Source organism: Pipistrellus kuhlii, unplaced genomic scaffold (genome assembly GCF_014108245.1).
Source record: "Pipistrellus kuhlii isolate mPipKuh1 unplaced genomic scaffold, mPipKuh1.p scaffold_m20_p_3, whole genome shotgun sequence".
NCBI lineage: Eukaryota > Metazoa > Chordata > Mammalia > Chiroptera > Vespertilionidae > Pipistrellus > Pipistrellus kuhlii.
Window position 1 is genome coordinate 31,916,726 of NW_023425529.1, and position 27,371 is coordinate 31,944,096.

Sequence of the window (27,371 nt, forward strand, 5' to 3'; positions counted from 1 at the left end):
GGGCAGTGGTCGGCAAAATCATTGGTCAACAGAGCCAAATATCAACAGTACAACAATTGAAATTCTTTTGAGAGCCTAATTTTTTAGACTTAAACTTCTTCTAATGCCACTTATTCAAAATAAACTCGCCCAGGCTATGGTATTTTGTGGAAGAGCCCACACTCAAGGGGCCAAAGAGCCACATGTGGCTCGCGAGCTGTAGTTTGCCGACCACAGATTTGGGGCAGGAGAAGAATAAGAAGGGTTTCTCCTCCCCTCCTCACCCCCCAACGCCATCCTTCTCTTGTAGCCATCAGCTGGCATATTCACCGTCAAAGTCTGGGAAAGAGAGGGACAGAGGATAAAAGGAGATCATTTAGCTCCAAAACGCATGGCTTCTTGGGCCAATTCTATAAAAACTACTTAAATAATCTGAAATTCTAAAAAGAGTTAATAAGAGACGGTACAATGAGAAGCACCTGGAGAAATTCCTCCAGTTGCTGATGGCAAATATCAGCTGCAGACTTTTCACAAAAGAGGAAAACTGTGTCACATACAGTAATATATTAAGTTCTAAAAAAAACACTTTCACTTTACTGAATGAAAACACTATGACACGTTCTGGTCTTGAATCAGCTCAGAAAAACAGCTGTCATTTTCATCTGCAATATTTTCAACAGGCTTTCTTACATCATTACCATCTAAGAGTGCAGCTGACCAACAGCCCTGACCCTTGAAAAATATAAGAAGCCAAACTGAACTATAATAAAAACTAGAATGAATTAGGCAGGAGAAAATACAGATGTGTGAGAAAGCAACAAGTTAGATTTGGGTCTCTTTTTTTTCCTAGATAAAAAACATTGTTACAAAATGCTTTGGACCCAGGTTGAACACAGCTGGAATGATGAGTTATTAAAAATGCAAGCCCCATCCTGAAAGATAGTATGCTCCTTTTCTCTACAAGTCCAATGTGCTTTAGGATGACTATCAATTTGTTCCATCATTAAGTACATGATTCAGAATATACTTGGACTTATTTATTCCCCTGACTGAAGAGTCCCTACCACTTGCCACCAAGAAATTTTTCAGTCCTGAACTGATCAGGTTATAAATAAAACTGATATTCATATTTGCTGCCTCTAAAAGAAATACCACCCTTTCAGGGCTGAAACGCATGATGGGAGAGGGAATAAGACACTGCTTAGAACAGTCACAAAATATCTTATGAAAACCCAGAGCAAGTGCATACGTGACAGCCCCTGAAGAAAGCCCTGGCCACTGGGTAAGCAAAGGGAGCAGTGATGTTTTTGAAACCAGAGTGAGTTGGAGCTAACTGCCTAACAGTAACTTCACATAGTAAAATGCAGAATAAGTCAACATAGCGCCAAAGTTTCCATTATATCTAGAAATACGTTTATGCTTTAAAAAAATTGCAATGCACTCCAAAAAAATGTTTTCAGATAATTCATGTACAACAGAAGGCACTGTTATCTGCATAAATCCACTGATTCTGCGTGGCAAAAACCTGAGACGTGCAATTGATCCAATCCTCTAAACCCACGTTGGTCATTCATCCTTTGGAGCATATGATTTGTCCTTTTCAGTCCAATGATTTTGTTTTCCTTTAATTCCATACATTACAGTAGCTGCTTAAAATACATATTTCAGGGTGAGAAAGGTCAAAGGGGAAAGTGGATAAAAGTACTGCCCTATGCCAGGCAGTAACTGGCACAGCAGGATGGTGCCAACAGCAGCTCCCACCCCTTCCTCCCCTTGATTCCGCATTCCCCTGGTGAAGTGAAATTTCCCGATGACACGTGGTCTTGGTCGGTGGCTGTTCCATCTTTCAGTTGTTGCTGGGCATAGTCCCAAAGTTAAATGCGGAGAGGACGCCTTTATTTTCAAAGGTGAAGCCTCCCTGTTGTTCAATCTTCTTCTTCGCCTCTAGCATTTGCCAAGAGAAAGGGGGAAAGAAGAGCATTTAAAGTGCAAAGTTGGAATTCACCTCAAAGGAGCCAGATTCTGTATATTTAGCACTGTGAAGCAATGTCACTCATGGCATTAAGTGTCCTACTGGGCATTAGCTTTATCAGACCCAGGGCAATAAGTAATTATGTTTACCATCATGGAAAAACTGTTTGCTAACAATGAGCAAAATGAAAACAAGTCTCAAAGTTGAGTTCTGCCAGCTCTATGATCTCTGCTGCTGAAAGGACCCCCAGACCTCTCCTGCCAGGAAGAGGATCTGTGCAGCACTGAGAATCTCAGTCAATGAAGAAAACCTGGGTATCTGCCCAGCTAGTGTGGCTCAATGGTTGAGTTTCAACCCATGAACCAGGAGGTCTCAGATTTGATTCCCCGGTCAGGGCACATGCCCAGATTGCTGGCTCAATCCCCAGTAGGGGGAGTGCAGGAGGCAGCCGATCGATGGATGTTTTATCTCTCTATCCCTCTCCCTTCCTCTCTCTCAAAATCAATAAAAACATATTTTTTAAAAATAAATAAATAAAACCTGGGTTCTAGACTCTAGATGCCTATTCCATGATGTTTCTTAGAAAAATATTTTTGTAATTATAAAATCTTTTCCATTGATTTCCTAGTAGTGACCATAATATCTACATAAAATGTCTCCAGCTCAAAAACTGAAAATCAACAAGAATCACCAACATGTAAAGTCCAACAAACAGAAATGAATAGTTTCATTTCTACGAATACAAGCTCCTTGCAAGAACTCAAAAAGCGCCTCTCGTCATCTGTGCCTAAGACGTTTAGGAGGGTGATCCAGCCAATGCACTCTCCTCAGCAAGACTCATTCCAACCCTCACGTCTTACCTTTAGTTCCAAAACAGGATGAGGATACGAATGACACTACCATTAGAAGACACATATTAGCCGAAACCGGTTTGGCTCAGTGGATAGAGCGTTGGCCTGTGGACTGAAAGATCCCAGGTTCGATTCCGGTCAAGGGCATGTACCTTGGTTGCGGGCACATTCCCAGTAGGGGGTGTGCAAGAGGCAGCCGATCGATGTCTCTCTCTCATCGATGTTTCTAACTCTCTATCCCTCTCTCTTCCTCTCTGAAAAAAAAAATCAATAAAATATAAAAAAAGACACATATTAATGCACAGTGTTCTATAAAGTTAAGATACCATGAGTTTAAAAAGACCATACAATAACAACTCATTATCCTGAAAGGCTGGCCTCTAACCATTTAAAAAACTGATTGTAGGTGCACTCTGACCCATGCACACTCATCTGAGAACCACACTGGCCTACCTGCCACCGTCCTCCGGTGCTCTGCCAGGGTGTACACCTCCTGCAGCGTTCTCCTCTGGTCCTCACTGAGTGGGGCCATCAGCAGTTGGTACCAGGCAGCGTCCCGATTCTGCACAGCTGTTGCATTTGGAGGGAAGGTGGTAGGTGGAGGGGGAAAAGATAAGGGAGCCCCGTGACTATTATTTCAGGCAATAATGACAGATCTAATTATAATGAACTGACCGCAGACAGGGAGAGACGGGAAGTGTACAGACAAACACAAGGTAATGTAACTTATTCCAACAATGGATTATTTCTGAGGACCCTTTCAGTAGCCAACTATGTGAGGGTTATTAAACATCAAAAATCTCTGTTTTGCCTAGTTCTCTGCCTCCTTCACCATCTCCTCTTCTTCGTAGGGTTTTACCAACTATGAATGCTCCCTAAAATCCAAATCTTGGGAAACACCTGTACCCTCTGGTTACCATTGTCCTCCAGAATTCTCAAACTACCTGCAGCTTCAGCATCAAGCCTATACCAAGAACTCAAACTTGTACCTTTAAGCAAAATCATTCCCTAAGCCTCCTGGACCTTCCCATTTGGATAACTTGCCTCAAATTCGGCACAACTGAAAACAAATTTAACATTTTACCTCCCAACCTCTCTTCACTTCCCTATTTCCATCAGAATTCCAAGATTCTCCTAGTCAAACACTATAAATCCCTAACAGGCGTCTTCAAACTGCGGCCCGCAGAGGAGTCTGATCCGGCCCGCCAGGTTTTTTGGGCAGTGAGCTCAGCCGAGGTGTTACAGTAGGAATTAGTAGTTCATATAGTCCGGCCCTCCAGCTCTCTGAGGGACCGTGATCTGGCCCCCACTTTAAAAAGTTTGAGGACCCCTGCCTAATATCTTTAACCATGTCCTCTTCACATCCAATCCTCTCTGCCGCTTTCTTCGTCTTTCACCTACGTGCTTCTTTCCATCACGTACTGATCCAAAGATGACTCGAGGGGCATTTTAAAATACGTATCCCAAGATCCCACCCAAGACCTAAAAGCTTCTGCTCATAATGATGCCCACCCGTGTGTGGAAGCGACTCCCTCAGAGCATCCCCGCCCTATTCCCATCTCCACACTTACGCCCTTATTTTCCCTGTGCTTCGGAATGTCCTTCCCTAGACTCTCTACCTCTAGTTCCTACTAAATTTCAATAAAACATAGAGGTGGTTTTATTTTCATTAACAGTATTTGTAGCAACACTAAATAATGCCAATATATCATATACTAGCATTACCTTGTTGGTCATAATATTTTATACAGAAGAGTGCCCACTGTAATACTGCTTTATAATAGCAAAAAAACAAACAAAACAAAAAACTAGAAATATTCATATGTTCATCAATGGAAATAAATTATGACATAATCATAGGAATACTATCTAGATATATAAAAGCGTAAGCGACCGGCTAACCATTCAACCGGCCAACTGGTAGCTACGTTGCACACTGACCACTAGGGGGCAGACGCTCAAGGCAGGAGCTGTCAAGCTGCAGTGACTTAGCAGCTGTGTTTCTCAGGTGATGCACCCAGAACCAGAGAGGAGGGAGCCAGATTCTGGGCTGTGTCACCTAAGAACCGCTCTCTTGCAATCAGGGACCCCTCAGGGGATGTTGGAGAGCCGGTTTCAGCCTGGTTGAGGGACCCCACCAGTGCACAAATCCATGCACCAGGCCTCTAGTGTAACTATAAAACAAAAAGATCTAGCCGAAACCAGTTTGGCTCAGTGGACAGAGCGTCGGCCTGAGGACTGAAAGGTCCCAGGTTCGATTCCGGTCAAGGGCATGTACCTTGGTTGTGGGCACATCCCCAGTAGGGGATGTGCAAGAAGCAGCTGATCGATGACTCTCTCTCATTGATGTTTCTAACTCTCTATCTCTCTCCCTTCCTCTCTGTAAAAAATCAATAAAATATATATATATTTTTTTAAATCTATAATAATAAAAAATTTTCATTATGATTTTATAATTTTCTAAATATTTTCATTGGTTTATTATTTACATTATATAAATTTTCCATTTACATATCCCATTATTATACTGGGTTTTTGGTCTCATTCATTTGTAGAAGGTTATTGTTAAGTGTGGATTTTAAGCATAATATATGTATTTGCTAAATATTTTGTCCCAATCTTTTATAAGTCCTTAAATGTATTTACTAGCATAGTGTCCCTTGCTGTACAAAATTGATAAATTGCTTACATAGTAAAACAACAACAACAACAACAAAAACAACCCCAAAACTTCTAACAAAGGGGAATGAAGAAATAATTGAGAAAAAATATCTTAAGATTTAGGAAATAAAGACATACCCAGCAGAGCTTGAGTAAAAAATTGATATTCATCCACACTATTGTCAAGGTCAAGTGGAGTGCTGAATCCCTCAAGGGCAGTTTCCTCTAAGACCTCTTCATCCCAGTCATCATCCTCCTCCTCCTCTTCTTCACCTCGCCCATTCTTAGACTGCATGGCTTGCGCAGTTATATTTGCTTCCTCTTCATCACTTGAAATCTCCTCTGTGAATCCATTCATTATTGAAAAGAAATCAAAGCATATAAAAACAAAATATAAAATTCCAAAGAAGAAAATAAATTATAAAGTGGCATTCTGGAAATAGAAAAACTACCACATAATTTTACATAAAATTATAAAAATAAACCTTATCTTAATTGTAGCTTGCTAAATTGAAAATGATTTTATCCTCCTCAATGAAAACAATTTCCAACTATGCCTAAATCTGTGGTCCCACAAGCTACACCCACCAGTCAATCAGAGTGAGTATGCAAATTAATCCCAACCAAAATGGCTGCGGCCACAGAGAATAGGAGGGAGGCTTGGGCTTCCCTGGCAATGGAAGAAGCCAAGCTTTCCACACACCCTGGTGGGCCCAGGCCTCCATTCAAGGGTACAAAGTTTCAATTATAGAAGGTAAGTAAATTCCAACAGAAATGGCTGCAGCCACTGAGCTGGAAGAGCAGGAGGCTAGGGTTGCCCCAGAAGATGGAGAAAGCCAACTTTCTGAAGCCCTGGCCAGCTCAGGCCTTTACTCCAGGCTACAAAGTTTCAATTACAGAAGATACATAAATCCCAACAGAAATGGCTGCCACCACGGAACAAGCAGAAGGCTTGGCTCTGCTCCAGGCTACAAAGTTTCAATTATAGAAGATTTAAAAAAAGAAAAAAAAAAAAAAAAAAAGATACTAGGGCCTCCACTTGGGTTGCTGTGAGATGTGGCTGGCCTGCAAACCACCACAGGCTCCTCGCCCAGGCCACCCCACACCCCAAGGGAACCCCCACCCTGATCCAGGACACCCTTCAGGGCAAACCAGCTGACCCCCACCCATGCACTAGGCCTCTATCTTATCTAATAAAAGAATAATATGCAGATTGACCATCACTCCAACACACAAGATGGCCACCACAAGATGGCCAGCAGGGTTGGGCAGTTGGGACTGACCAGGCCTGCAAGGGAGGGCAGTTGTGAGTGTTCAGGCAAGTAGGGGAGGGCAGTTGGGAGGCACTAGGCCGCAGAGAACGGAAGTTGGGGGCAAACAGGTTGTTAGGGGAGCAGTTAGACATCAATCAGTCTGGCATGGGAGTGGTTAAGGGGTGATCAGGCTGGCAGGCAAAAGCAGTTAGGGGCAATCAGGAAGGCAGGCAGGTGAGCAGTTGGGAGCCAGCAGTCCTGGGTTGTGAGAGGGCAGTCAGACATCCCTTGAAGGGTCCCAGACTGGAGAGGGTGTAGGCTGGGCTGAGAAACACCCCCCTTCTCCATGCATAAATTTCATGCACCGGACCTCTAGTCAATTATAAGCCAATAAAAAGTGAGCAATATAAGAAATTAGAAAGAGAGCATCGTAACATAGTAAAAAAATTCTACTATATATTGTTCTAAGTATATTGTTGGCATATACTTAGCTGGGGGGGTGGGGGGACTTCTAGTAAAGGAACATTACTGCAAAAGAAGTTCCATAGAATTTAGCATCAAAATAAAATTGTATTTTTTCCATAAAATTTTTTGTTTTTAACCAGAAGAAAAATTCCATTTGGAGTTGGATAATAGTACTTCCTGGGCCCTTGTAAGAAGTCTTACAAAAACATTAACTAAAATTTGCCGAAACCAGTTTGGCTCAGTGGTAGAGCATCAGTCTGCGGACTGAAAGGTCCCAGATTCGATTCCGGTCAGGGGCATGTACGTTGGTTGAGGGCACATCCCCGGTGGGGGTGTGCAAGAGGCGGCTGGTCGGTGTTTCTCTCTCATCGATGTTTCTAGCTCTCTGTCTCTCTCCCTTCCTCTCTATAAAAAATCAATAAAAATATATTTTAAAAAATTAAAATTAAAAAAATTAAAAAACATTAACTAAAATATTCTTTTTCTTTTTTGTTGTTGTTAATCCTCACCAGAGGATATCTTTTCCATTAATTTTTAGAGAGAGTGGAAGAGAAAGATAGGGAGAGAAAGAGAAATACCATACATCGATTGGTTGTCTCCCACACACAGTCTGACCAGGGCCAGGAATTGAACCTGAAACCAAGTATGTGCCCTTAAATCAAACCCAAAACCCTTCCATCCAAGCTCTAATCATTTGAGCATCAAATAGGGCAAGATCTAATTTTCCTGACTTAACAATCTTATTCTGACTCAAGTAAGTAAATCACCTTTATTTATGCATTTTATTCTAAATATTAGAAGTCCGATGCACAAAATTCGTGCAAGGGGCTCAGCCCTGGCAGCCATAGCAGCTTGCCTCAACCCTCACAGCCTCGGCTTTGTCCAGAAGGTCATCGGGAAGGTCATTGGGCTATCCAGTCTAATTAGCATATTATGCTTTTATTATTATAGATATAATATGTAAATCACAAATCTCTCCCAATTATAATTTTTGATGACGAGTTACCTGAGAGTCATTTCTCAAAAACCAGGCACTCAGCATGAATCTGCTATACTGACATTTCTAAGTCTAATAGTTCATTTAACTCATAACTGCTGCCTTCACTGAGACTATTGAGATGGATAAATAAATAAATAAATACTGGGTTGTTAACTTGTTGTCGAGATCATTTAAGCTTGTTATAAATGTATTTCCCAGGGTGTAACAACATTCACAAGGTTCAATAATAAATCATGTGTCAAAAGTAAACAAATATAAATTTATATCACAAGATATAATTTAAGTCAACCAAATCCAAACTATCTGTTAAATGTGCAATAGGCCAAAGAATACAAATCTGTTTAATAACTTAAAAAGACTAAGATTCAAAGAAAATGCAAGCTCAAACAAAATTCAATTGTAGCATTCACTGCAATTAGAAGGCTTTACCATTTTCTTCTATATCAGTTTTCTTTGCTTTTAAGCGATCTCCTTGGTTTCCCAGTTGTCTGGTTGCACAGACCTGCTTCAGGCCAAGGAAAAGGAAGAGAACTGAGGGCACAATCTGTGCCACCACAGCATCTACTGCAGGAGGACGATTCTGCAATTCCAAGAGGATACTCAGTCCTATTATACACATCTTCCGGTCATGATGCCTACAAATTATGAAGGAAAAATAAATGTGCATGTGAGGAATGAGGACAAATGCTGAAGAAATTATAAAAGGAATGTCTAAGGTGTTCTCTAAGTGCAGTCACTGAAATTAATAGAGATATCCCCCAATTTATATTCTATGAAATCCTATGTAAAAGTTAAGTTTTGTAAACTAATTATCATCAAAGGTCTATGGGAGTCAGCAATTCATATAGTGAATCTTACTGTACTATCAATTTATGTTTATTATAAACTAGAGACCTGGTGCACGAAATTAGTGCAAGGGGGGTGAGGATGGGGGAGGTGTATCCCTCAGCCCAGCCTGCACCCTCTCCAATCTGGGACCCCTCGAGGGATATTCAACTGCCACCAGGATCAGGCCTAAACAGGCAGATGGACAACTCTCACAATCAATGACTGCTGGCTCCCAACTGCTCACCTGCTTGACTGCCTCTAACTGCTCTGCCTGCTCACCCCCTAACCACTCCCCTGCCAGCTTGATCAATGCCTAACTGCTCCCCTGCTAGCCTGGTCACCCCTAACTGCCCTCCCCTACTGGCCTGGTCACTCCAAACTGCCCTCCTCTGCTGGACTGTTAACCCTAACTACCCTCATCTGCCGACCTGGTCACCCCCAACAGCCATCCCCTGCTGGCCCAGGCACCCTAACTGCCCTCCCTCAAAGGCTTGGTCCCTCCCCACCCCCCCAACTACTCTCACCTGCTACTCCTAACTGCCCTTCCCTGCTTGCCTGGTCACTCTTAACTGCCTTCCCCTACAGGCCTGGTCCGCCCCAATTACCCTCCCTGCAGACTTGGTACCCCCTAACTGCTTCCCCTGAAGATCTGGTCCCCCCTAACTGCCCTTCCCTGCTGGTCTAGTTGCCCCCAACTGCCCTCCTCTGCTGACCCGGTAAAGCAGGAATACCTATATCTGACAGCTTAAAATTCTTATCCCATGAGAAAAATGGAAGAGTCCCTTAAACTTTGTCTTTATTATATTGGTCTCTTTTGTCAGATAAACTCTACACTAATCCCAAGCGCCAAAACTTATTTCAAAAACTCAGTATCTATAACAGAAGACAAGGAAAATTTAATTATGAAGGAAAGAAGTTTTACCAATGTACACTACATACTTTTTCTACTAAATGTTTCCTCTAAGTTGTTTGAAACTAAAAATATTAAGAATAAAAAGACTACTAATTAGAAACCCTAATATGCAAATTTACCAAACAGCCAAACATCCAGTCGCTATGACATGTGCTGACCACCAGGGGTGCACATGGAACACAGCAGGCATTGGCAGCAGGAGGCAGAGTGTGAAACATGCAGGTATAGGCGATGGCAGAATGGTGGAGCAGGTGAGATGGGGTGCCAGATCAAGGTGGGATGCCAGTCGCTGGTCACCCCTAACTGCCCTTAGGAGAGCCTCTAGTGGTTACTGAAGATTCTTTCCTCCTGCAAACCATGGTCCCACTGGGCACTCACACCTGCTGCTGGCATCTGCCCCACTCGTACACCCTGCCAGTGCTGGAGCCACCACACACATCTGCTACTGGCGCATGGCACTGTCCCCAATTGCTCAGTACCATCAGCAGGTGCGAGTGGTGGCTGCCAGCTCTGATCACCCCTCAGGGCTTCTCCACCTCCCCCTGCTCCTGAGGGGCGAATCGGGCTGGCAATCACCTCTCACACCCGCTGCCGGCTCTGGAGCTGCCACTCATACCCGCAGCCAGCACCAGTCCCACTCACACCCGCAGCCAGCACTGCAGCTCACCTCTGCTGCTGGCGCCTGGCGCCGATCCCAATCACTAGGTACTGTCAGTGGGTAAGAGGGCTATCAGCCCCAATTGCCCCTGAGAGCTTCTCCACCTCCCCCTGCTCCTGAGGGGTGATCGGGGCAGCAGCCACTGCTCACACCCATTGAAGGCACCAGCCCCACTCACACCCACTGCTGACGCCGGCCCTAATCACTCCACGCCATCAGTGGGTGTAAGAGGGGCTGGCACCATCAGCGTGTGGGAGCAGCAGCGATGGGAGTGGGGCTGCCAGCAGAGAGAGGATCAGAGGCCATGGCCAGAGGGGCCAGGAGGGGGCGCGGAGGATGGGCTGAGACCCGCCCCTCTGCCCACCACAGCCTCATGGCCCACAGTTCCTTTCAAGGTGCATGAATTCATGCCCTGGGCCCCTAGTATGGTATAACATTTAAAACTCTGTCATGAACAAAAAATTCATTTGTAGTTATTCAATTTGTTTAAAATGAGAATAATATACAACAAACTCAATGATGTATTCTGTTATTCTTCATTATATATTTCAAGCTTCTGTTATTCTTCATTATTTGCATTGCTTGATTCATTCAAGTCACTACCCAAAGTAGTATGCTCTAACATGAGCATACTTCCCTGAGGGCTTTCTCATTCATGTAGTCCTAACTACCCTGTTTCCCCGAAAATAAGACAGTGTCTTATATTAATTTTTGCTCCCACAGATGCGCTAGGTCTTATTTTCAGGGGATGTCTTATTTTTCCATGAAGAAGAATACGGTACACATTTATTGTTAAATGAAAATAAAGGAAATTTATTACCTGTATACGGTACGGTAGTTGTCAACAAAAACCAGACAAACTGTGAATCCTACAGTATCAAGAATTTACTCATTTATTCAATGACAATCATGTCATCATCTTCTGGAACATCATCATAACAATCCAATTCCTGAATTTCCTGGTGAATTTCTTGTGACTCCATTTCTTTCAGAATCAGTGGACCAAATCTCTCATGTTTAGCCTACGGAGCCTTATTTTCGGGGGGATGCCTTATATTTCACTCAGAAGGAAACCTGTAAGTAGGTCTTATTTTCGGAGGATGTCTTATTTTCAGAGAAACACAGTAGTAGTGCATACCAGGTGTCAAGGGGATCACAGCAGAAAAGATAATTATCAAGTGGGGCTCTAAAGAATCTAAGGAAGCACAATCCAAGCATGCCCAGACCATGCAATAACTGAGCCAGCCTTTCTATCTTCGGAAAACTGTTTATAGATGCTAATAAAGAAACAGGAGTACCACCTGCATCATTGTGAATAACCAAATCCCTGCACTCTAAATCTTTGTCAGAGATGACTTGAAGCACAATTTCTTTTTCAAATATGTTCATCCCTTCTAGGATTTAAAAAGAAATCTAAAGCAGAGCCACATTCTAGTTTCCTACAAAAATGAATAACTTGGAATAAACACAGGAGTTTATAAAGATATTCTACCATCGTAATTTGGGCCTCCATTATTTCTCCACCACTTTGCAGTCTCCCAACTATTTTTCCTGCTGGAAGTCTTTGCCCACAAGAACACTTTTCCAAATGATATCTTACAAAGCTTAAAAAGAATATTCGTTATTTCTAATGCTTTAAACAAATTAGCTCCAATTCTAACATAACACAGTCACTACTATGTGTTGGGTCACTGGAGGTGGAATCTGACTTTTCCTATCAGAAAACTAGGTAAGTGCTCCACATCCTAGCTAATAAAAGAGTGATATGCAAATTGACCATACATCCACTACACCCACCAGCCAATCAGGAGTGAGTATGCAAATTAATCCAACCAAGCTGGCTGCAGCCACAGAATGAGTAGAAGGCTTGGGTTTCCCTGGCAATGGAAGAAGCCAAGCTTTCCACATATCTCGGCCTGCCCTGGACTCCACTCAAGGCTACAAAGTTTCAATTATAGAAGATAAATAAATCCAAACAAAAATGGGGGCAGCCATGGAGCTGGAGAGAACAGGAGGCTTGAGCTGCCCCCAGTGATGGAGGAAGCCAAGTTTCCATAGCCCTGGGCTGCCCTGACCTCTGCTCAAGGCTACAAAGTTTCAATTATAGAAGATAAATAAATTTCAGATACCACGGCCTCCACTTGGGTCGCCAGGGGGTGTGGCCCACCTGAAAACCACCACAGGCCCCTTGCCCAAGCCACCCCACACCCCAAGAGAATCCCCACTCTTATCTGGGACACCCTTCAGGGCAAACCATCCAACCCCTTCCCCCTACCCCCGTGTACCAGGCCTCTATCCTATCTAATAAAAGAGTAATATGCAAATTGACCAGCACTCCAACACAAAAGATGGCTGCCCCCATGTGGTCAAAGATGGCTGCCTCCATGTGGACACAATGGCTGTGACAAGATGGCCAGCAGGGCAGGGTAATTGGGAGGGACCAGGCCTGCAAGGGAGGGCAGTTGTGGGTGATCAGGCCAGCAAAAAAGTGCAGTTAGGAGTGACCAGGCCTGCAGGGAAGGGCAGTTAGGGGCAATCAGGCTGGCAGAGGAACAGTTAGGCATCAATCATGCTGGCAGGGGAGTAGTTAGGGGGTGATCAGGCTGGCAGGCAGAAGAGATTAGGGGCAATCAGAAAGGTAAGCAGGCAAGCAGTTTGGAGCCAGCAGTTCTAGATTATGAGAGGGATGTCCAACTGCCCATTTAGGCCCAATCCTAAATGGGCAGTCGGACATCCTTAAAGAAGTCCCAGATTGGAGAGGGTGCAGGCTGGGCTGAGGGACACACACCCCCATGCACAAATTTCATACACCAGGCCTCTAGTAAGTACAGACTTTCGTACCAGGGCAGCACCTGGCCTACAACTAGCAATCCTGATCTCACCTTGGAGAACAGGCTCCCTGGAGATCTGCAAGGTGTTCAATATCCCAAACTATGATAGTAACTTCCTTAACACTTAATTACATTGATAATGTTTTTACCCACAGATATTTAATAGTCATGGAATCAGGATGAACACTTAATTTTTATTACATGGAGATATCTACACTAATAAAAGAGAAAATTGCTAATTGACCGTACCTTCCCTATGCCCACAGCCCATCAGAGCAAGTATGCAAATTAACCCAACAAAGAAGGAGGTTGATTTGCATAAGCTGAGGGAGGGAGGAGTGAAGACTGAAGACAGCATAGAAAGAAGAGGGAGGGAAAGTGGATAGCAAGGCAGCTTCTAGAGGGAAAGCGTGGGCGGGGCAAGTGGGGCCCGTGGCGGAGGGAGGAAAAGCATGAGGTGGGGGTGGGGGGCAAAGGTGGCAGGGAAAGCGTGTGGGCGGGGAGCAGGGGAGTAGTGGGGAGAGGTGGTGGTGGTGGGAGGGAAGCCCGCCAGAAGCCCTGTCCTTGAAGGAATCTTCCTGCTACAGGTCCCTAGTAACAATATACACAAGTCAAAAACAATAGGGAAGAGCTATACCTAAGTTTCAAAGCCAACACTCTTTCCACTAGATTATACTGGTGAAACACATTCCTAACCCTCTAAAAATTAAATATGTCAACAATACAGTAAAAATTCTCAAGATATGAAAATTATCTTTCTATATAATATTATGTGTACTTTTTAAAAATTCAGCTTTCTAGAAAAAGATATGCAGTATAAAATCAAGAAAACACTTACCCAAGAAAACAATCTGTATCATTCATCCACTGATTTATAAACTGTACAGTTATAGGTCCAGGGTTGTGAGGCAACTGAATTCTCTCTAGGGTATGTAGCAGCAAATCAGGGTTGTAGTACAAGGCAGCAATCGCAACCTGAAGACACATAGTCCGGAGCTCACTGGTTTTGACCCCTCGGGTTAATCTCTCCAAAACAAGCTGAACAAAGAGTGGGATGCACTAGAGGAAAAACACAAACAGAGAATCAACATACACAAAGAAACCAAGTAACTTTATAGAAAGCTGAATATTGGTTTAAAAAAAAAAAAGTATAATCAATAAATAAGATACCCTTAATGGCAATAAAACCTTTGCTTATTTAAATCATTTTGAGAGATACTTAATTTATATTCTCAAAAAAACAGAGTGATGAAAGGGCTTTGACGCTGAAGCAATGACAGAAGTCTCCTTCCCTTTTCAGGGCAGAGTCCAGTTAGCTGGAGACTGTCCTAAAGAGTCCACACCCAAGTTGTGGCAGTAATCCAAACATGGACTCAGCCTTCCATGTTTAAGGTAAAAGGAGTATGGTAATAAACCAAATTGGGGAGATAAGTGAATAGGGCTGAGAATAAGCATTATGTGATTAGAATTTCTCTTGAGAAAGAAAATTTCTATTTATATAAGTAAAAAAAGAAAAGAAAAGAAAAGAAAAGAAAAGAAAAGAAAAGAAAAGAAAAGGAAAGAAAAACAGGGTGGACTTGGTACAATAAAGCAAAATCTGACCCCAATTCAAAAATGCATATTGATGAACTAATTTTATTAGAAATATTTTCCAATCATTATTTTTGGTAACAATGGTTGGACTGAAATTCATTTGCGTAATATAAAATTCTGAGGTTTTAAAATAAGCTCATTTTAAAAGCAAATTTTAAAAATCAAAGTTTAAAAGGAGGATGGATGAACAGGCAGAACAGAGGAATTTTAGGGCAATGAAACTATTGTATATGCTACTATAAGGATGGATATATGTGATTATAAATGTGTCCAAACTCTAGAACCTTCAAAGACCTTGTATGTGTATATGCATAACCCATGGACACAGACAATAGAGTGCTAAAGGCCTAGAGTGGGGATGTGGGAGGTGGGAGTGGGGCTGGAGGGGGTCAGTGGGAGGAAAAAGGAACATATGTAATTCTTTTAATAATAAAGAATTTTTTTTTTTTTTTTTTTTTTTTTTTTAAAAGAGAGTGAGCAAGAACCGGTTTGGCTCAGTGGATAGAGTGTCGGCCTGCGGATTGAAAGGTCCTGGGTTCGATTCCAGTCAAGGGCATGTACCTTGGTGGTGGGCACATCCCCAGTAGGGGGTGTGCAAGAGGCAGCTGATGGATGATTCTCTCTCATCGATGTTTCTAACTCTATCCCTCTCGCTTCCTCTCTGTGAAAAATCAATAATATATATATATATATATATATATATATATATATATATATATATATAATATTTTAAAAAAGAGTGAACCCTAATGTCAACTATGGACTTTGAGTGATTATGACATGTCAATGTAGGTTCATGAATTGTAACATGCTTGCCCTAGCCAGTTTGGCCCAGTGGATAGAGCATCACCCTATGGACTGAAGTGTCCAGGATTCAATTACAGTCAAGGGCACATGCCCAGATTGGGGGCTCGATACCCAGTGGGGGTCATGCGGGAAGCAGCTAATCGATGATTCTCTCTCATCATTGATGTTTCTATCTCTCTCCCTCTCCCTTCTTCTCTGAAAAATATATAAAGCCAATGCTTAAAAAAAAAATTATGCTCAGAGAGAGAGGTCATTCACAAAGGACCACATGCGATTTCATTTATGTAAAAGGTCTAGAATAGGTAAATCTATACACATTCAATAGGTAAGTTGTATGGTATGTGAATTTTATCTCAGAAAAGGTGTTATAAAAAGTTACAGGCCTGAAAGAAGAGATGACTCCATAGTTTTAACCTAAACACTTTTTTCTCAGTAATTGATTATCACACCACAATAGCATCAAAAGTTAATCTTGTTTAAAATTTATAATACTTTCCAAAATCAGTAAACAAAAAACTTTTCTTTTTTACACAGAATATTCATTTCTGTTTTAAAAAAAATAATCTGGGAATAACACACACAGAAACAGGAAAGTTTAAATCTCTGGGAATCCAGCCGAAACCGGTTTGGCTCAGTGGTAGAGCATCAGTCTGCAGACTGAAAGGTCCCAGGTTCAATTCCAGTCAAGGGTATGTACATTGGTTGCAGGCACATCCCGGGTAGGGGGTGTGCAAGAGGCAGCTGGTCGATGTTTCTCTCTCGTCGACGTTTCTAGCTCTCTATCTCTCTCCCTTCCTCTCTGTAAAAAATCAATAAAATATATTTTAAAATAAATAAGTAAATAAATAAATACATTAATCTCTGGGAATCTAATTGTGTAACATTTACACATTTATCTCCTTTATGATTTGCCTGATAGCCCTTTAAATTATTACATATTTTTCTGTGTATCTCCTTCGAAGCAAAATACAAGATAAAATTTCCAAAATTTTTAAATTTTCATCGTAAGGTAAACAGGTCAGTCGGCAATGCAAATTTTAAATGTAAACATCAGGGGCTTTGCACACAGACGCTACCTGGTCGATCCCCCTTCCTTTGCACTGAAGAATGATGACCTCCAGCAGTTTGGCTGCGTGGCATTCTGCATCTTCTCCTGCGTCTCCATAGAGTACCTGCCGCAATTACAATTACCTCAGCCTCATCAAGTCCACATGAAGCCGACAGCCCATAAAAATTCAGCCATTAAACTCAAAGCTGTGCTTGCTTTTTAAGTTTACCTTATCAACTCAAAAAGGAAAGGTTAAAGTCCATCTGCCTTCTTTATCTACTCTAATTCCGCATAAGGAGTAAAAATTCACTTACTTAACTTCGGATTAATAAAGTGGGATGTATCTAGATCAGTGGTCGGCAAACTCATTAGTCAACAGAGCCAAATATCAACAGTAATGCCTGAGATTTCTTTTGAGAGACAAAAAAAAAATTCTGTGCATGGGCCATGAAGTTTCAATCGCACTGTATGTGCGCGCCTGCACGTGATATTTTGTGGAAGAGCCACACTCAAGGGGCCAAAGAGTCGCATGTGGCTCGCGAGCCGCAGTTTGCTGACCACTGATCTAGATAAAGGAAGCTTCTCTTTAAAGGCACTAAAACAATAAAATAATTTTTTAAAATGCCTTCCTAATTTTAAACAATAAAACAAACCCTGAATTTTTCCAATCTTTTTGAATTCTTGTCCACATGCACCCATTTTTTTCATAATAATCATCATAATTCGATATTGTACACTTTTAAAGGTTTCCTGAAGAGAATTTGTAGAGGCATGCTTATGTTAGAAATTTAAAAAGATGGAAAAATTAATGAATTCAAACATGACACATAAAAAACAAGCCTAACCCAAAGAATGAAGTTGATACAGAAATTAAATATATAGACAAAAAGAGATAACAGATTCACTGAAAAAAAGATTTAAACAACTTTATTTTTTTTAAAAAAATTTTAAAGAAAACCAAATAATAAAATATTAGGAATGAAAGACATAAATACAAATAAAGGAGAGATTAAAAGTAAGAGAATAGTATGGGGTATGCTCTTTATTCCTTTTATATTTGAAAATTTAGATGAACGGGATAATTTCCTGGACAAATACAATTTAAGAAAACTGAATTAAAAGAAAATTCCAGGTAAAAATAACAGATTGAATACTTCCATTTAATTTTATTCCTTCCCAAAAGGCCATTAAAATGATAATAAAGACATTTTAGAGGCATACATTCACAAAGATGGAGAAAAAGAAGAAAGAGACAGCTATAAATATTTGGAAGCTAGAAAACAGATGGAACAGTAAATTGAATAGTAAGCAGGTAAGCCAAAGCCAAGAATCAACTCTATTTACATAAATCTAAAATTCCACCTCCAGGGCAATATGTTTAAAATCAAGAATCTAAATGTGAATGGGCTCTGGAATCACAAGACCTGGGTTTAAATTCCAGCTCTGCCATAAGTAGCTGTGTTTTGGAAAAAGCTACTTAACCTCTCTCTGTCTTACTGTTCCTATCTGTAAAAGAAGGGTGATATATATATACACATATACACACACCTCATGGGGCTGTATGATACAGAAAGGAAAAAAAATCATCCCTTTTTCCCAAAATTGCATTTACTTGGGGGGATTTTTTGTTGGTTGGTTTTGTTTTCTTGCTCCCACTCTCTCAAAAGGAGAAAAAACAAAATATATTTCAGTGACTTAAAACTTAAATTAAGTCCAGCTCTGGAACCAGACTTCCTGGGAACAAATCTGGCTGCAGCACACTGTGACTTAGGACAGTTTCTTAAACTTCAGGCACAGCGCAAGAAATGGTGGTTCTGTCTCCTCTTTGACAAAAAGTGTTACCTTCCTCATAATGTTGTAAAGATTAAATATATTTATAAATATAAAGTGCTTAGGAAATACCTGGTATACGGGAAGAGTTCAATAAGTATTAATTATTATTAAATCCAAGAATATGAAACATTTTCACTACTTGGCAAGTCTAAGTACATCATAGTGAATATCACTTTTATTCTACCTGCTATATTACTAATGAACATGTAGAACTGTTAGTGTTTTCTACTTGTTGCTTTCTCTTCCTCTTTTCCTCACTAGTAGTTGTTTCTGTAACTTAAGAAAAATTGAAGAATGCCAAGTGATTAGGATTCAACAACTGAACTATAGACGAAAGGCATCTTTAAAAATTATGATCCTATTCCTTCAGTTTATATGCAATGAAACTTAGTGACTTCCCCATATCTCCCAGGCTCTTTTTAGCTGAATGAGACCTAAATCAGATACTGATTATTGGTTAAGCACTCTTAGCAGATCCCAAAACACATCCTGTCCAAGTGAGGAAAATAGATTGTACACAGTATTTTACTTCCCACTTCAAGGCCAAACTTTTAGGTCTGGCTATTTGAGCTTTATAAACTCTGCCAACTATATGCAATACAGTTTTATATTTATACATATACATATATTCTACTCTGGAAAGAAAACATTATTTAGCCATTAATGATTCCAGTTAAAACTAACAGAAGGCCAAATCTAACCTGTGACAAAGATAACACAGTAAATAATCATGTTAGTGCACAAATATAACAGTTACTATTATGTAGCTTATAAATTATCCTCGACTGACCTAAATGATGCTGTTTTTCCAACAATTTTAATCTTTTGTCTTACATCCTATATCTACTGACTTCCAATATATACATTCAATTAAAAGAAAAATCACTGAGAACAAACTGGGTGGTTATTTTCCTAGCATGTTTATTTAATCAGGTAGTAAGTTTGCAATTTTGAGAGAAAAATCAAAACACAAAGAAAATCATTTACCTCTGAACATTATAAAGCACACAGCTAGGAAAGTGGCAAACATTCTTCAGCACAACAGACAATATGAAATTTTCAAATCACAATTCCAACCTCCATTTAAAAAAAACAAAATGACAAATATATGTCGATGAAGGCAATACAAAAGAACTAAATGTATAAGAAACAAATTGAAAGAGTCAACACTACACCCCTTACCTTTCTACACATGGTGAAAAGTATCTCTAAGTGCTTTGGGTTTGACAGTAAAGTATTTGTATCAATTGTCACATAATTATGCAGGAGTGGCATCATGTCTGGAAAAAAATTCAAAATCCCAGTAAGACTTGGCTAGTAGAAGGAGAAATAAATTATTCCCCCTGAAACCACATTTCTGTCGCACACACACATCACTATCTTTCCTTGCTACTACAAAAGGCTAGAAACAAAAGTGATAGATCCACCCTATTTACAGATGAGTGAAATGTGGACCAGAAAGACTAAATTGCTCATTTGATGTAGTGGTTGTTCTAAATATTATTATTATTATTCTCCACAGCACTCATCACCATCTGACATACTACATACTTTCTTCCTTGACTGTGCATTTCCATGCCTTCCCTTCTCCTCATACTAGAATGAAAACATCAAAGAAGCAAGGGTGCCTGCTCAGTGTGGCTGAGTTTGTTGGATGTCCTCCCACCCACTGAAAGGCTGCCGGTGTGATTCCTGGTGCGGGCACATGCCCGGGGCTGCTGGCTCAAACCCAGATACAGGGCATGCAGGAGTGGGCCAATCCATGTTTCCCTCTCACATGGATGTTTCTCTGTCTCCCTCTCTCAAACACATATTTTTAAAAAGCAAAGGCTATTTTGTTCACTGCAGTATTACTGAGCTTAGAATAGTGCTTAGAATATAGTCAGCATTCAGAAAATAGTAATTGAATTAATGTACAGAAAATATTCTCTGATCACAAACTAATTTAAGATACATAGGAAACACAGGCTCCCTCCCATGGCCTATATTCCTGAAGCTGAAAATCACTGCTACAATAGCCCCAACCTTGACAGGGAAATAAGAATAATTATTTTCTGATTGGTATAGAAATCACCTATGTCTTTCTTTCAAGTATTAAAGGAAATAATATCTAGACACAGAAAAGCAAAAATGTTACATGGTCAAAACCATACCTGTGAAATATTCAAAACAATCCTGCTGAAAAACCTCATACAATATAGCTAGAAGCTGCCACATTTGAGGGGAAATGCCACGGCAGGTTAAACTGTATGCCAGGGAAAGAATCTCTTCATAAAATTCTGGAAAGAAAAAAATAATCTAGTTAGAAGGCATAGTTTCAGAGTGCTTGTGTTCCATAACCCATATTTCATTTAATAACAAAGCCATTCACACAGCTTTTATTACAGTATATTATTATAATTGTCCTGTTTTATTATTGTTGTTGTTAATCTCTTACTGCACCCAATTTATAAACTAAACTTTATCATAGGTGTGCATGCATAGAAAAAGAATCATATATATATATAGGGTTTGGATTATCCACAGTTTCAGGTGTCCATGAGGGTCTTAGAACATATACCCTAAGGATAAGGGGGGTCTATAGTAATATCCTTATTCAGCTAATTTTTATACAAATTCATACTTTGCTATAAAAGTTGACCTTGGGGGAAATAAGATGTTAAATTAGACTCTACTCATGTCACATAAATCATTGTGTTTATTAGTGTAACACTTTAAGAATTCCTTTTGTTTTAAAATTAGTCACCTAATTTCCTGCATTTACCAGTGCCTACTCTTTTCTGGCTACTAGATTATGTTACCTGTTTTGCATTTGCTCTAATAAGAAAGTAAAGAAAGGCACTTGTATCCAGAGATCCTATTAACAATAAACACCTCTAATTACTGTTTCACCTGCATGAGAATCACTTGGAATAATCAATGAAAATGCAGATTCCTGGGCGCTGCCTCAAACTAAGAATCAGAACCTCTGGGATACAAACCAGGAATCTTCACGTTAACTAGCTCCTTAGTGGTTCTCACACATACCAAAGTTTAACAACTACTGCTCTAGCCAAGCCAGTTTGCTCAGTGGATAGAGCACAGAGGGTTGACTGAAGGGTTCGATTCCCGTCAATGACGTGTACCCTGGCTGCAGGCTCCCAGCTCTGGTCATCGGCATACAGGAGGCAACCAATCTGTGTGTCTCTCTCACAATGGTGTTTCTCTCTGTCTTCCTCTCCTTCCCACTTTCTCTAAAAACAATCAATGAAAAAAAAATATCCTCAGGTGAGGATTTAAAAAAAAAAAAAAAGAAAGAAAAGAAAAAAGAACTACTGCTTTACTGCTTTACAGCAATGACTTCAAAAATAAGGAGGATATGCCCTAGGCCAGTGGTCAGCAAACCACGGCTGGCGAGCCACATGTGGCTCTTTGGCCCCTTAAGTGTGGCAATTCCACAAAATACCACATACAGGCACGCACATACAGTGCGAACTGAAACTTCGTGGCCCATGCGCAGAAGTCAGTTTTCGGCCTGGGCGAGTCTATTTTGAAAAGTGGCGTTAGAACACTCAAGGGGCCAAAGAGCCGCATGTGGCTCGCAGGCCGCAGTTTGCCAACTAATGCCCTAGGCAGTGTGCAAGATGATCCACCAGATGGAAGAAGAATGTACTAGAACACTTTTAATCTTATCCTTTCGCATTTCCATTTTTATGTATGTAAATATATTCATATATATTAGAAGTGCATGCGCAATTCTCACTAATTTTTACTAAGTAATAAAAAGTTTGGGGACAACTGCTCTTAAGCAGTAACATGATTTTCTTGTACATTCCTATCTGTGTACTGTACAGATTGTATCTCCCTGATGCCTTGGGGTCTAGCATCTTCAAATTGCTTGGATACCATGGAAAAGTAGCCTCCCTCCTCTACAAATTCCCTTTGGTTTATAATAGCCAGCATTACTGATTCTATTCCGAAGCATCATAATAGAGAGCACAACAATTAACTCACACTTCTGACAAGGCATGCCCATCACTTCGCATTTTTCAATCCCAGACTAAAGTAACCCCAGCTCATCCCAGTTCTTGCTTTCTAGAAATGTCAAACTTAAAAATTTTAAGACCAAAAGTTCTTAACTGGATGCATTAAATTTTCTTCCTAAATGAAAATACAGATATTAGAAAGTATATCCAAAAACTGAAGAGAATGCCATCTTTTCTTTCTCAAAATTGTCCATCTTCTTGAATCTAAAAGACTAACAATACACTGAAAGTTCATCAATTTTTTTCATTTTCAATTTATATTCTTACTCAACCTTCAAACTTACCAATTATATGTTTCTGTAAAACAAGATCAATGATCCGTAGACAGATATTCTCTAATTGCTGAGTAACCTAAAGAAAAGTTTAAACAGTTAAACTTTGTGTGAAAAATTAAACATGCAAGAATACCAAAAAATTATGAAAAGTAAACCAATGATAGAAATGAGAATTACAGCCATAATAAAATTATGAATGAAATAAATTCCTTATCTAATATTTTATACCAAAATAAAGTCCTAACAAATAAGATTTCAATGTTAATACCTCAGACATGAAAAATACTAGAAGATATCAAAAGAATTGTGTGTAATCCTAAAGAAGGAAAATGACTCAAAACCCAGAAATTATAAATAAATATATGGAGTCATTTGGCATCAAAAATTAAAAATATCTGCATAGAGCAATAAGAAATCAAAGATAAAAGAAAAATTGAAGGAAATATTTTCAAAGATATAATTCCCTTCACATGAAATTATAGTAACAAAAAGAAAGGCAAAGATTACAACAAAAGAGATATAAATGACCTTGACCTTATAAAAAGTTTACTCTAATACGTAATGAGAGTAAAAATTCTAAGCACAAGATTAATAATTTTCACCTATCAGACTGATGTTGATCAAAAAGTAGGGACTTGCCAAAACTGGTTTGGCTCAGTGGATAGAGCGTCGGCCTGTGGAGTAAAAGGTCCCAGGTTCAATTTTGGTCAAGGGCATGTACATTGGTTGAGGGCACATTCCCAGTAGGGGTGTGCAAAAGGCAGCTGATCGATGATTCTCTCATCAATGTTTCTAACCCTCTATCCCTCTCTCTTCCTCTCTGTAAAAAAATCAATAATATACATATATATATATATATATATATATTTTTTTTTTTTTCTTAAAGTAGGGACTTTACACTGGTGATGATCAAAAAGTAGGGAGCATGAAGAACACCTTAGCAATATCCTTCAAATTTACTCATGTGTATTTTTTGATCCAGTATTTTGAATTAAAGAAATTTGCCATCTGCAAAATGACATGTAAAAGGTTTTTCATTGCAGCAACATTTGTGATTAGTATCAACCAAATGTCCACTTACCAAGAGATAGTTAAATTATATCCATTAACAAGGACTGGCTAAGTAAATTTGGTATTGCATACAAAGAAATATCATGCAACTATTAAAAATATGTAAATTTATTGACTAATATGGAAGACCCATCAAGAAATATTAAGTAAAAAATGGCAGATGAAAATATACGCTATCATTTTCATTAAAGAAAAATACACATACTCGCTTTCTGCCTGGATATAGTCTAGAAAAGTCTCTGGAAAGATACAAAAAACCTGGTAAAGGAGCTACCTCCTTGAGAGGAGGATGAGATGTCTGGGGAGATGAAATCTCATCCCCCTGTTCATACGTTTTGAATTTTCAACATGTTTGTACTAAATATTTTCTTTAAAATACATTTTATTGATTTTTTTTTACAGAGAGGAAGAGAGAGGGATTGAGAGTTAGAAACATCAATGAGAGAGAATCATTGATCAGCTGCCTCTTGCACACCCCCAACCGGGGATGTGCCCGAAACCAAGGTACATGCCTTTGACGAGAATCAAACCCGGGACCTTTCAGTCCACAGGCCGATGCTCTAGCCACTGAGCCAACCCGGTTTCAGCTGTACTAAATAATTTTTAAATAAGAAAAAATTAAAATCCATTATGGGTTACCTTTTTTCATCTAAGTACCCTATTCCAACTTTCAAAATTATTCTTTATATTCAACTTAAACTGCAGTCTTAAAATTCAAATGATTCAAACTTTTCCATCTAAAAATTTGTCAGTATATTTAAACTAAGAAAAACTGCATATGCTTAAGATATTTTAGACTTTCACTTGAACTCTTCACACAGGAAGTATTTGTACACATATTCATTTGCATGTGATTTTCTCTTTCAAAAATAATGTTTTCAAAAATGTTTTAACAAGCTAAAATTTAAAGTCATAGGACAGGCAATCAGGAAACAAGATTCTGGTTCTTGTTTTGTCCCGAATTATGGATGACATTGATTTTCAACCAGTGTGCATGTCACAAGAGGCAAACTGGTATGCCCCAAGAATTTTTGAAACATGCAATACCTGCCCTGGCTGGTGTGGCTCAGTTGGTTGGGCATCATCCTGTACACCAAAAGGTGGCAGGTTAGATTCCTCAAAAGGGCACATACCCAGGTTACAATCAACTGATATTTCACTCTCACATGGGTGTTTCTCTATCTCTCCCTCTCCCTTCCTCCCTCTCTAAATAAAAAAAAACAAAAAAAAACAGTAAAAGCATATCCTCAAGTGAGGATTAAAAAGAAGAATTTTAAAAAACACACCCAATACCTGACTATTTCTCAGGTCTTTGAGGTAAAAGAATTATCTTCAAGAATACTTGCTGTGATTTAATTTGGAACACCTCATGGTTTCTAAAAGTTCCATATAGTTTCAAAAGGATACAAACTAAAATAATGAATATGTAAATTAAAATTCGCATTGAGCCTTTTAGGTGAAAGAAGGCCTGCCCAGGAAAAGAAGATCAAACCATTTTTAAGAATCTGGGAATCGTGTACTGATATGTGGTAAACACGAAGCCACAGGGTTTAATGATGCTATTTAAAGAACTGGCACCATCTCCTTTCCAAAATCCTCACTGTATAAAACAAGAGTTGCCATCATTGCCAAATAAGTCAACTTGAGCTCACAGAAAACACAATCTAATTTGAATTAAGGAAAGGTTATATAACACTTGGAGAGGAGAGTATCTGGTTTTAGGTGGAAATAAACTGACATATCATCAGGATGATTTGACAGCAAATCCAAAACCTGGTGACCATGAACAAGTCGCTTTTTTCTACTTCTGCAAAATGGCACTACCATTACATGCTCCATCTAACTGATAGTGACGTGGGTAACATTATATCAGCTAATGCAGGAGCAAGGCACCTTTTTACTGCCAAGGGCCATTAGCATATTTATAACATCAATTGCAGGCCAAACAAAATGATCAACTTAAAATTTAGCCTGCCATATTCGGTCAAACATTTAATGAGCTCACCTCTAATGCTTTGGTGAGGCCAGAACAAATGACTTCAGGGGCCTTATGTGGCCCACAGGCTGTGTTCCCCATCACTGATCTAATGGGTGTGAAAGCACTTGATGACTGTCTACACAATTCTTATCCCAATATTACTCTGGAATTCAGTTCAGGGAAAATGATGTTTTAAACACTTCTTCTCTTCCATCCTCACAATATTTGTTACTTAGAATTTTGTTCCATTACTTAATATTTGCCACTCTGCCTGACGGCTATCACTCTCCATTGAGAAGACTAGACTATAGATTGGGAAGGCAAAGCTCCCAATTTAGTATTCTCTAAAAACCTAGCCTGGCAGATGTGATGTACTGAACTTAGTTCAATAGTACACTAGTACACTTTATAACCACATGTAATATTTCCCATCAATTGTTTTAATATCCATCTTTAAAATTCGAGGATAATTTATAAAATCTAGCAACATAACTATTATATATAGCAATTTAAAAGTCATAACTTTAAAATTGTGCCCATCGATCATAAAAATTTCAGTTAAAGTTACTATAATGACCAAATAAAACACAAAGAAATTCCACCTCTTTATGATCTTCAACAACTGTCAAGATAGTATCAATGGTATGTAAAATTCCCATAGCCATTACTGTTTTGTCTTCAACTTCTTCATATTCATCACTTTGAAGAACTTTACCAAATATCTCTGCCTATAAAAATAAACATATTCAACAATTAGTAGTTATACCCACCCCTCACTATTTGTTAGCAAAAGAGCAGCATCACGCATGTAAATGTCAGCAACATTACACATTTTGTTGCTATGTTTTAAATATAGTCATTTTTTCCTTATCTGGTCACTAGAGTGAAATATATACATTAGCTATTACAATCAAATAGCTAATACTTAACTCTGGTTGTCATTAAACAAATAAATCCAAAATTTGGGGAAATTTAAATATTATAATACTCAAATTAAAAATTCTATAGAAGGTTTAGAAGACAAAGTTAAGGAATCATCTAGAAAATGAAATGAAAAGAACAGATATGGAAGACAGGAAGACAGGAGAGAGAGGTAAGGAAATCAGAAACTCAGTCTTGGTCCAATATTCCACATCAGAACTATAGAATACAAAAAAGAGCAGAGAAAAATTCATCAAAGAAGTAACACAAGAAATTGCCTAAAAGGGAAGAAAAAAGAAAGAAGTTAACTGTCAAAATTAGAAGAGCAAACATTTTTATATTAACACTAGATGCCCAGTACACAAAATTCGTGCACTCTGGGGGGGTCCCTCAGCCCAGCCTGCACCCT

At 39.5% G+C, this 27,371-nt stretch overlaps 1 protein-coding gene across 4 annotated transcripts in view; it reads right to left on the bottom strand.

The window, feature by feature from the left end:
- Positions 1 to 740: 740 nt before the first annotated feature.
- Positions 741 to 27,371, bottom strand: part of IPO8 (importin 8) — a 56,600-nt gene continuing 29,969 nt past the window's right edge. For all 4 annotated transcript variants that reach the window (XM_036456697.2, XM_036456702.2, XM_036456701.2 and 1 more), the window contains 10 exons: positions 26,644 to 26,769; positions 23,002 to 23,068; positions 20,846 to 20,971; positions 19,875 to 19,972; positions 16,888 to 16,983; positions 14,250 to 14,470; positions 8,611 to 8,816; positions 5,602 to 5,805; positions 3,256 to 3,372; positions 741 to 1,923 (listed from right to left, as the gene is read on the bottom strand). In XM_036456697.2, the coding sequence (XP_036312590.1) occupies positions 1,826 to 1,923; positions 3,256 to 3,372; positions 5,602 to 5,805; positions 8,611 to 8,816; positions 14,250 to 14,470; positions 16,888 to 16,983; positions 19,875 to 19,972; positions 20,846 to 20,971; positions 23,002 to 23,068; positions 26,644 to 26,769 (1,359 nt within the window). In that variant the 3' untranslated portion in view covers positions 741 to 1,825. The remainder of the gene's footprint in view (positions 1,924 to 3,255; positions 3,373 to 5,601; positions 5,806 to 8,610; positions 8,817 to 14,249; positions 14,471 to 16,887; positions 16,984 to 19,874; positions 19,973 to 20,845; positions 20,972 to 23,001; positions 23,069 to 26,643; positions 26,770 to 27,371) is intronic.